The following is an 11,845-nucleotide window of genomic DNA, read 5'->3' on the forward strand; positions in this document are numbered from 1 at the left end:
GGGAATATAGGTATGCGCCCCATAGCAATGTGAAATTATTGCAACATGAGTGTTTCTTGCACCTTACTCGAGGAGCCTTTGTCTTTGACCACTCACCATCTCTGCATATTGGTTAGTTCATGTATGAATCTAGATCAGTGACTTAATTTAATAGATCCGTGACTGTATATTCATAACCTGTTTATTACAGTCAAGTAGCCCCTCCCCCTTTTGAATATGTATTCACAAAATAATAATAATAGTAATAACAATTGGGAAGTTGCTACAATAATATCGTAATAAAGTCTGTATATTTTGTGAATACAATGCATTCGGTTCAGTAATGCTAAACCTCGGTGTTATTGCTATTTTCTCAATTGATCCTGTTGATTTAATAGATCCATGATCCTGACAGATCCGTGACTCCTCCCCTGTAGGATCAGTTTCATGACGTCACCCGGATCCGGCTGGGTTCCTTCCTCCATGCCCCTTCACCGTGTGCCGCTCACAACAACTTTTTAAACCACTTACTTAAAACGAATTTCTCACATTTCGTAGACGCCTGAGCCAGTGAAGACATCGTAGAAGGTGGGCAGCTTTTCCCAGAACCTTTGTATCTTCAAACTTTTATATTTAGTCCAAAAATTAGACCTAAATAGACACAAGTTAGCATTTTAGCTAAATTGTAGCTACACGTTTTAAGCCAAAACGCACAGCAAACGTAATCTACGTCTAAACTGTGTTAAATGTAGGGTTAGGTTGAATTATATATACGTTGTTTATTTTTAAGGTTTATAATGCTTAAATAAACTGTTTGGTTCGTTTATGTAGCTTGGATGATATTTGAAGGAGGAAGAGGAAGACGATGATGAAAAGGTTAAACGGAGAAGGGCAAAGCCGGAGATCGTGACAGCTCCTGCCCATAAAACACTCCTCAAACCTGGGCTGAACCGAGCCGAAGGGACGCCATGCCCCGGAGGAAGCAGTCTAACCCGCAACCAGTCAAACGTGAGTCCAAATGTCACAGATGACACCGTTTTTAAGTTTCTAACTTGTATTTGTAGGGAAAACTGTCTTTCACTTTTGTTTTCTCGAGTTATTTACAGTAGGGCATGACGAGGAAATGTTCTCATTGATCACATTGTTGTAGCTGTGATAGTAGCAAGGATAATTTAATTTTAGCTTTTTATTTTTGCAAGTTTGTACCAAAACTAATGTTCCCTTGAGGATGAATAAAACTAATTCTTATTCTGTTATTAGTAGTGCTAGAATTGCCCTGGTGGTAGTATTGGTAGTAGTTGTACAGATAATCCAGTGGTAAATAAATTGTAATCAATGATGAGTTATTGACTTTTATGTAATAGCAAGATATTTGTACTTGTATGTCAACTATCTGCAAGTGGTATTTTTATTTAGAAGTTCTTTCATTGTATCAAAATATGTATTTTTTGATGAAGTGCTAGTTGTTGAAGTGGTCAAAACCCAATTTATTTGATTAATTTGTGTTAATTTATTTAAAGTATTTTTTGACCCGTAGGCTTTATTGGACAGGACGGAGTGCTATCCACTCTACAAAGAGCTGCACCAAATCTACTGTCTATTGTGTATTATTAGTTCTATTGTGTATTATTAGTTCTATTGTGTATTATTAGTTCTATTGTGTATTATTATTTCTATTGTTGTCACTCATGATAACTCAACATAAAACACTATCATTACTCAGGACAAGACTTGATACTCAAAAACAAGTACAATACCACAATGATAATAAAAACACCTTTTTAGACCAAAATCTTAAAGCTAGTTGGACCCCGTTGAAAAATATAATTGACACCCGGTAATAATAGCAAGTGACTTAACATGTCAAATACTGGTAAGTAAAATATTTAATTATTTTATCAGTTTACTGTGGTATTTTTTTAAAAACATTTTCTGTTATACTATACCATTCTAAAACTATGCAGGAACGGTCCAATTTTGTCTTTGTAGCAATACTTGCCTAAATGAGTATCTCGTTTGGATACTTGGATACTTTTTGAAAATCTTATGTAAGATAAGATAAGATAAGATATTCCTTTATTGTCCCACATGGGGAAATTTCATTGGTGCAACGCAGGTAGATACAGAGATAGATACAGAAGAACAGATCACTTATGTAGTGCTATTCCATGTTTATACAGTCTTGATATTGGTGCTTTGAAAACTTTTATTCCGTTTTATTGTACAGTTTTATAACAAAGACTATTTTTGTGGAAGGAGAGAAAATGAGGAACCAGGCATACAGGAAGTGAAGATTGCAAAACAGGAAACAGGAAGTAGGAGAGCATTGGTGAGGAAGAGGATCTCACAACCAGTCTTCCTCTGTAGCTAAATCTGTGTAGAGTTGCTGTAGTTTAAGCTTAAGTTTATTGTTTATTGAATTGCACCCGGGGCAAACTGACGAAAGTGCCTTTAAATCTGTGCCATCTGCTCCTCTGACCCCACCAACACATCTGAGCTGTGGTGGGAAGTAACAAGTACATGTAAAATGTTTAGCTTTCTGCACCTGTACAGTGGATGCTTTTTACTTCACTACATTTGAGAGTATGTATCAATATTTATTAATTAATTCATTCATTTTCTACTGCTTTTTCCCATTATTGTTTTCTACTAAAAAAAAGTAAAAATCAGGACAATCTCCACATTTCTCTTTAAATGCAAACCCGTGCCACATATGTTCTTCAATACTTCTACTATATTACTTCCACCACTGTGTACAAGTATTTTTTGCCTTTTTACTGCTTTTACTTGCACTACATTATAACATTTTTATTTCCATTATAAAATGCACTGTGCAAATAAAGTTATAGTAGTGCTATACTTCTTTTCTCTCCTGTCAGTGGGTGCGCAGTCGCCTGATGCCCCGTTGGTGGTGGACCCGAGCTGTTTGGTGCTGGATAGTGACTTCCTCTTGAGTGGAGATCTGGAGTTTGGAGACTCTGAGATTATGGGCCTGGACAAAGACTCGGGTCAGTATGAAAATCTTTTCTATCAGTGACATGGTCCATTACCCCGCAATATTTATCCAACTACAACATCTGCAGATTGACCTGCTCCATCTCCATTAAACATTACAGGAATGTGGGAGGATGGGAGGGCATCTGACGCACAAGGATATGTAGGCTTATGTTTTGTCTTTCTTTTTAGTGACGGTGTTTTCTCTGAGTGTGGAGGAGGACACGTCTGTTCCCTCAGACCCCTCTCTCTCCTTCTCCTCTTGTAAATGCTGTGGAAAACTGCAGCCTGACTCTCTGCTCGCCGCTGGAATCGATCTAGGTGGTACTTTACTGTTAAATATTCCAGGCAAAGCTTTAACAACTCCAGCAAACTTGCAGGTTGCGACCCGTTCACTAGAAATGCTACATAAGAAGTAGAAGTAAACCGACATGGTATGAATAGGTTCAAGTAGAACAAATAAAGAGATTGATAAATAGGGATGAAATAAACTTAAAAATCTTTCTTTTTGTATGCCACGGTTTTCTTTCTGGAAATTCTTTGACATCCTTTTCAATTTCTACTCTGGCCACCAGATGGAGACATTCTCTAATGTGCCAGTACTCTCCAGGAACTACAGCGTCTGTTCTAATCAAAAGTGATACATAGACTAGAAAGTTATGTGGATCTGGAAACCTTAGTTTAAAATCAACAACAATTTTAAAATGTTTATATTTTCCCCATTATTATACCTTGCTTTACCAACTTCTTATTTACTTTAAGTAGTAGTATGAGTACTTCTCCTCCTCCTTGCTCTGCGCTGCAAACCAAACCAAAGATGCTGCGGAAATCTTGAGTTGAACACTGAGTGTGAGGAAAAGGAAGGTTAAACAAAGGTTAAATGTGAGCACTAAAACTGTGAGGACCCCATTTAACGTGGCTCTCATTGGCCTCCATTGTCTTTGCTTCGAACTTGGTTTGTCCTGGTTTAGTTCTGGTTTTAGCTTGCAGTTGAATTTGTTAATCCATGTTTTGAACCAAAATTAACTTTAGCTTTTAGTTGAATTAGTTGTAGAGTTGTAGCAGTTGTAGGAATAGTTTGAGTAGCACAAGGAGTAGTTTTAGTAATCGTATTTATAATGTATAAAATGCATCCATTATTTAAATGGAATCTTAAGACAATTATCACATTTTTATTCATTTCCAGGAGTGGATTTGGATCTAACTTCGGACGCGTACTGCCTCAACTGCGAAGAGGGCCTCCAGTCTCCTCTCTCTCCTTCAACATCTCCAAAACAGGTCAAAACTGCCAAGAAAAGCCAAAACGACAAAGTCAATTCTCCCTCTAAACTGTTCTCCTGCTCGCTGTGCCTGTTCACGACGCGATATTCCAACCATCTCAAACGCCACATGCGAATCCACGAGGGACAAAAGCCGTTCTGCTGTGGAGTTTGTCCGTACGCGTCGACCCAGTTGGTGAATTTACAGAGACATCTCCGAACGCACACGGGCGAAAAACCGTTTCAGTGCGAGAAATGCGAGTACGCCTGTAGTTCTCACGGTAACCTGAGGAGGCACCAGAGGACGCATAACGAGCCGAAGAAAAAGAAGACTGTGGGGAAGCGAGAGAAGAAGAGGAAGCGTGAGGAGACGGAAGAAGGTAAAGGATACGATTGAGGTTTAGTCCTTAATTTAGCCGCAGCAAAACATACTTTTTACATTTCACCAGGTAAAATACACCTGGTCTCAGTTGAGTTTCATTTTTCATATTTAATCGGCAGAGTTTAAAAATGCTAACCCCTCACTGCATGATGTCATTAGGTGGTAACGCAGAAGTGCTCCTGTGTTTTTAACGTTCATTCAGCTTCACCAGAATCGTTCTAATGAGAATCCTTTTAGTGTTTAAATGTCTTGTCTACATATTTTTTCTCTAATAGTCTTGCTTATTTCATGTTTTTTTTCTCATGCTTTTTCTTTTCTCACCCTCCTCACCTCCTTTCTTTTTCTATCTCCCTCATTCACTTCGTCTGCCTACATTTCTGCTTTTCTCCTTCTTTCTTTCTTTCTTTCTTTCCTTTTCATTCACTCTCTTCCTTTTTCTTCCTTCTCCCTTGTTCCCTCTTTCCTTCTTCCTCCCTTTCTCTCTCTCCATCCCTTTCCTTGTTCAACTTGTGCCCCTCCCCCTCCCTCATTTAACCTCTTTCCTCTCTCCTCGTCTCTCTCCCTCAGTTGTCTCGACCCTCACCGTGTCCCAGACTGGGTTCCTCTCCCTGGGTTCTTTAGAGTCCAGTTCCCCTCTTCCGGCTCTGCTCTTCCCCGTCCTCTGCAGAATCTGTGAACAAACTCTGGAGGAGGAGGAGGACATCCAGAGCGAGAAGGGAGACGCAGACAATGAGGGACAGGTGAGATCAAATGTAACACAAAGAGAGGACACGATGTTAACTGAATTTACCACAGCCTTTGTCCTACTTTGATTGTATTTTCAGTTAAATTGTGAGTTTTAACCTTTTTTATTTCTGCTCAGGTTTGTCGCCGCTGCTGCGCCGACTCCTCTCCGTCCTCAGCACCTCGTCCACGTCGTAAAACTTCCAAAAACAAACTTTACAGATGTTCTCTGTGCCCTTTCTTCTCTCACTACCCTTACCACTTAACCCGCCACCTTCTGACCCACGACCCCACCAAATCTCACCGCTGCCCCCACTGTCCGTACGCGTCATCGCACCAGGACAACCTCAAACGCCACCTCAGAGTCCACACGGGAGAAAAGCCGTTCTCCTGCTCGACCTGTAATTACGCGTGTGGAAATTTGGCGAATTTAAAACGCCACGAAAGAGTCCACACTGGGGCCAAACCGTTCCATTGTCCAGTTTGTGGATACAGCTGTAACCAAAGCATGAATCTGAAGAGACACATGCTGCGACATACCGGGAATAAGCCTTACGAGTGTGAAGAATGTAGCTACACAACGGGGCATTGGGATAACTACAAGAGACATCAACGAAAACATGGACACGATACGGAAAGTTGGGATAAGCAGATGTATAAAACTAAATCTGAAATGCTCAATATTGGAAATGAAGGTGTAGATTCTAAAGAAAACTCGTCTCTACTAATGAGTTGAAGCAAGATTATTGTTTTAAAAGGTATCATATTGAACAGGCATTATTAAAATACTGCTACTACTTTATCTATTACAACCTTCCAAGTCAAAAATGATCATGATTGTACTCTGAACAGTCCAGGAGCAGAAGTTGGAGCCTTCAGACACAAAATGGCCGCTGTGATTAGACTAGTTTACCATGGGAGTTTTATTCCATCTGAAAATGCCATAGAAATACCCAATGTAAACATTATACATCACTCTTATTTTGTCCCATTTCCCCCGTTAAGATTAATAGAAAATGTCATGAAAAGCACTGATTGTAAATGCATTGTACATGTTTTTTTTTTTTATATGATGCTGTAAATTATAAATCTATTGGTGCCTTTGACTGCTCTACTGTTAAACATTGGATTTTGTATCTTCTTCATGTGACTTATTTCAGCCAATCAAAGGAAGCTATTTTCTCTACTTAAAATAGTCTACATAGTTCTACTGTATTTCATGTTATTTTTGCAATGGGAGTAAGTATTTTTGTAGGGAAATGATAATGTATTTGACAATTGCCTTGTACTTGGAATTCATTTTGGGATTTTTATGTCATAAGTTAATGTTTTGGAATGAAGGAGAAATAAATGTAATATTCTAATTTGTTGCTTAATGTTTACAAAAGAAATTACACATTTCATTTTTATTTTTTTACTTCCCATTCTAAAACGAGCCAATTTCATTTCTAATAGTAATAAAATGATGAGCAAAGAAAATCTTGATTGTTCAAAAATACACATTTCTATTTCAAAACTGTTGTTCTTCATTCATCAGAGCTTCAAACGCCTCGATCTTCTGTTTCGTGTTTCCTGTCTTGATTTTTCGATACGACAAAGTTTTGTATTTAGTTGAAGTTCGTGTTGATTTCTTCTTCTCGTTGTCCACTAGCACCACCTTCTTGCAGCCTGGAACAATTAAAACAACATATTTGGTGATGTTTTAGTCTTATTGTCCTCCAACATCTTAAAATAGGATATAGTTATATTTTTGTGCAAATGCTATGATATAGTAACAGTCATTGCATGTTTGCTGAAACGGCCGAAAGGATCATAGTTCTGAATTGAGACCATTTATTATATATTTTAGATGTGTTAACGTTGTGAGAGGGAAATGTCTCTCTTACTTTCTTTTAAGCTTTCAATGCATTTGTAAAACACAAAGTTGACAGAGTTGTGCTCAAGCGACAACACAACATTCTAAAGTGTTAATAGTTTAAAGTCCATATTTCAGGTTAGACTACACATTTCACAACCATTTATATTTCAGATTTTACTAAACATTTTTGCCTATTTGTCCCCAGTTTGGTCATTTTGTTAAGTTTATAATTTTACTTCCTGATTGGACATGAGCAGCAAATATGACGTGCATAGGTAGAGGTACTGTTACCAAGCAACCATACTGAAAACAGCCAACATCCATATAAATTACACAAAAGTTATGATTTGAAAAACAATAATACCATACCACCTTTATTTTGTTGAATGATTGTTCAAACTGTCATTGCACATTGATGACAGATTAAGGTATTCCGTTGTAGAACTTCCTGACAATTGAATCTAATTTTTCAAAATGTCTTCACAAACTACAAGTTAATGGAAGTAAAACTATATGATAAATATTTACCACAGGTTCCTTCATGTGGACTGTAATATAGAGCTGGAGGGCGAGTTCTATGATGAAATCTGTCTTTTAAATATCACAAAGCAGATGTTTGAACTGAGATATGGTCTGGATGGTATGGATATGGTCTCCGTAATCATTTGAAAGTAATGCCAATATTTTTTTACTCCTCAATACATGGTTGCTGTTATTTGAAAGGACATAACAAATCTGTAACAAATAATGGTAAGGTTCAGTTCTTTTGGATCATAAGTTTGGATATTTCAAAAACTGAATCTTCCATATCATTATATAGGCCCCTCCCCTCAATGTGTTGGATTATGGGCGCTTCACTCTTGTATTACATTAAATTCCTGGTACCGCCCACACTACCTATGAGAAAATACTATTACTTTCTTAATTTTTCTTTGTATTAAGCAGGAAACAATACCTTTGATTTTTGCTGTAGTCTCGGCAGCCGTCTTTTTTTGGTCGCTTTTAGCTCCAATACTTGCAGTAGCATCTCCATCTTTGTAATGATCCTGGTTTGTTTCAACACTTTTTTCTCTGGCAGTGATTACATTTTTGTCCATGTTTGAATCCGTTTGGCAAGATTGTTCCTTTGCAGATATTTCTACTGCAATTTCAACATCTTGTTTCTCAATTTGAGCCACATTTCTATCCAAATTTGATTCAATGTTAATTGTAGCTTCATTTTCCTCATTTGTATTCTTTTTCGATCCTTTTGAAAGATTATTTTCCTCATCAACATTTACATCTTTAATTTTAGTTTCCTCTGGTTGCTCTGACAATCCTTCTCCATTTGCAGACACTTCCTGGTCTGTTTTGCCTCCTCCGTCTTCATAGATTTCAGAACTTGCTGTTTCTTCCTTTACGTTAGCGTCCAGAGCATGATCTCTTTCAGGAATATCGTCATTGGTTTTACCAGTAGTTGCTTCCGCATCGATTTCCTGACCAACTTTGTCTGACAAGTTATTTCTAGAGTTTTTAGTTTCCTCATAAAGTTGTTCGATTTCTGAAGATGTTATTTCTTGGTTTATTTGAACACAAACATTTTCAATTTCTTCAACATTTTCTTGGCCAACTTCACAATTTCCTGTAGTAACTTTATTTGTGTCTTTGTTGTCATTATGCTCTGTTAGCTCCTCTGTTTTTACCAATGCATTTAGCTTATTTCTGTTAGCCACCAAAGCACTACAGTCTTCCATATTGGTCTTTATGTCTCCTTCCAACTGAGCAGCATTGACATTTGCATTATTATCTTCACTAGAGCTGTTTGCCTCTCCAACAGCAGACATTGATTCTTCTTGATCGGTTTCGGCACTGCCCTTAGCATCACCCGATACTATTTTCTCCTCTGCTAATTCTTCAGTGGAGTTCTCATTTCCATCAAGAGCAAGTTGGACATTTTGGCCATTTTCAGTCATTTCGATGCCACCTTGTGTATCCTCAATCGTAGCGTCTTCTGACATGATATCCTTAATAGCATTTTCAACTTTCTTAGCAAGCTCAGCGTCCTCCATTTTGTCCGTAGCTCGTTCTTTATCTTCAATACTGATAGCTGCAGCATTATCGGATTGCGATCCATTGATTTCTGTGTCATTCCTTTTTTCCTCTCCAGCGAATATCTCCTCCCATTCAAAGTCTTCAATGGAGCTAATGTCGTTAGAACGATTAGCACCTTCCATTCCGTTATAAGCATCAGGCTGTTCATTTTCACTATTGTGTGCTGTTTCTTCATTCAAATGTGTTTGCTTTACTTTGTTCTCTAATTCTATGGCATTAGCATCTTTAGTACAAGTAGCATCCACCATTTTCTCTTCAAGCTCAGTATTTTCAATTGCATTTTCTAGTTTTTGTGGTTTTGTTTCAACAGTTGGTATTTCTTCAGTTTTGTTTGCCTTTTTAACATTTTCCTTTGCTTCAGTTGAGTCTGCAACATAGTCTACTGACAATTCCTCATTAAACGCTTCAACGTCACATTTAATATGCAACACATCTTGATTAGCATTGCCACAAACTAGCTCTGTGACGTTGTCCGTTTTGTCAGATTGTCCGTTGTCACAAATTGGATCAGCGTTGCAATCGTCTTGGCTTATTTTACTTACATTGTTTTGGTCCATAAGTATTTCTATTTCATTTGTGTTCATTGTACTTTCACTGCTAACTAATATTCCATCTTGCACATTGATTTTGCTTTCAATTTCATCACGATATTCTGTTTCTTCTTGTTTTGTTTGATCTTGGTAGCAATCGCCGCCATCTTGGACTCCTGCAGCCGAGACATTTTCCACTCCCTCTGGTTTGTTGCAATATTTGTCGATTTCTTTTGCCAAATCTTCCTCATATTCTTCATCGTCGTCTTTTTGTTGTTCATGAAGCTGAAAAAACTCTCCCAAAAATCCAACAGCGTGAAAAACTCTGGTGACAATTGAGTCTTGATCCTGGTCTAAACTGTCCAAAACATCGATATCTGACCACCAAGCTGCCATTATGAATATTGTAAGAAATCTTTTAAATATATCCTTTGTATGTAGCTGGAAAAATGGCAATGATCAGGTGAGGAAAATCTTGACGTAACTTAGTCCAGCTATAGAGCCTTCTAGAAAGATTTGAAAAGTAAAGCTTTGCCTCGAATAAAATGCCCTGGAAAACTGTTCAAAAAATAAATCGCACCACTGCTAAATATTAAGATTATTTAAACGAAAAAATACCTGAAAAACTGGCAACTACAAAAAGTCAAGAAATAAGGCAATTCCTGTTCCATAAAACACAGCAAAAATGAAGACGATTTTTGGAAATTTTGAAAGGGAAGTTTTTGCATCAAAGTACAGTCAAATTCTCTAGAAAATGACTTTCAAGCAATGCATGGTCAAAGATGTCTTCAAAAATATAGACAAAAACTGTCCAAACTGGTGAAAAGGTGCTTGTTGCTTGTCTTGAGTTGAGCTTCGGGAATGAGAGGATTTGAGAAACAAGAAATGTATTGAGCCAAGTTCACGTTTTTAGACACGTGCTTGAAGTAAACTGTGATCGGCTAATACTGTAATCCTTTTAAATGTTACCAAATAGTGCTATTTGTGCTCATTTCAATGTTGAATACAGTATACGAGGCCTCTTTATTGACTGTTGATAAATATTCTCAATTCAAGATTTTTGTAATAATAAAAACGATATTTATTTCCAAAACTTAATTTTTACTGACTTGGATGTCTTTTTTCTTCTACTTTGTTCTGACTCAGGCTGGAGAAGGACATATCTATCTCATATATATCTCGTCACAATGCACTGTCAAAGAGAACGACCTAAAAACTACACAAATCACTGAAAAACCTTTTTAGTCCTAGCTTGGACCTGGTTTAGTCTTGAGTTTATTCCTACTTACTTTAGTCCTGGTTTAGGAATGATTTAGTCCTGGTTCACGCCCTTGTTTAGTTTTGAGTTTGTGAGCGAATCATGGATAATCCTGGTTTAGAAGATTAGTATTTTACATGGTTTAGTCTTGTTGTTGTCCTGGTTAGTTTAGTCAGAAATCTTCACACCATTCAATATTTTGTCAAGGTACAATAGATCATTCAGTATCATTCATACACACTGTACAACCCTGTGGTCTATTATTTTATGTTTGTGTAAATATTTGTGGAATTACTTTAAGCTTCAAATCCACATTCCCGCCTACATAATCCTAATGGCATTTTAGGTTTTGTTCTTCCACATGGAGTTATGCCCCTCAAGATTGACCTTTAACCCAACAAGGCTGGCTCTTCTATTAGAGCTGTGTGCCCTTCGGCACAAACGGCAACTCTCCAATAGGCACGCAGCATCCTTGGACCCCCCACTGAGAAACGTTATTCATGCTTGTGAAATATTTTATCATTTAATAATACCATGCAGAATGTTTAATAAAATGAAATAAAATAAAACTGAATTATCATATGTGCATTTCACTTTATTTACAACTTTCATTTACAACTGCAACAATACAATATTTATAACTGTAGCAGCAATACTTACTGTGGTCGCCATGTGGCGCCAGCAGACTACCAATGATTATGATCACTTCTGTTTTAACCATGACATTATGTCTAAACCACTTTGCATCATTTACATGTCAACAAAGACGGT

The 11,845-nt window shown here is 37.4% G+C and overlaps 1 protein-coding gene across 1 annotated transcript; it reads left to right on the forward strand.

Moving 5' to 3' along the window:
• The first annotated feature begins 431 nt into the window (after window positions 1-431).
• LOC140348056 (zinc finger protein 513-like) lies at window positions 432-6,346 on the forward strand. The gene is made up of 7 exons (XM_072434259.1): window positions 432-567; window positions 811-987; window positions 2,859-2,987; window positions 3,166-3,294; window positions 4,160-4,612; window positions 5,182-5,354; window positions 5,477-6,346. The coding sequence occupies exons 2-7, from the start codon at window positions 948-950 to the stop codon at window positions 6,071-6,073; spliced, it is 1,521 nt and encodes a 506-aa protein (XP_072290360.1). The 5' UTR covers window positions 432-567; window positions 811-947; the 3' UTR covers window positions 6,074-6,346.
• Window positions 6,347-11,845: the final 5,499 nt, after the last annotated feature.

This window comes from Eucyclogobius newberryi, unplaced genomic scaffold (genome assembly GCF_026437365.1).
Source record: "Eucyclogobius newberryi isolate DKJ021-1_F unplaced genomic scaffold, fEucNew1.0.hap1 SCAF_1, whole genome shotgun sequence".
In the NCBI taxonomy this organism is placed as follows: Eukaryota; Metazoa; Chordata; class Actinopteri; order Gobiiformes; family Gobiidae; genus Eucyclogobius; species Eucyclogobius newberryi.

Coding starts and splice junctions, on each gene's coding strand:
- LOC140348056 (XM_072434259.1), top strand. CDS start 948: ATGCCCCGGAGGAAGCAGTCTAACCCGCAACCAGTCAAAC. Junction 3,295..4,159: donor CGCCGCTGGAATCGATCTAG/GTGGTACTTTAC, acceptor ATTCATTTCCAG/GAGTGGATTTGGATCTAACT. Junction 4,613..5,181: donor GCGTGAGGAGACGGAAGAAG/GTAAAGGATACG, acceptor TCTCTCCCTCAG/TTGTCTCGACCCTCACCGTG.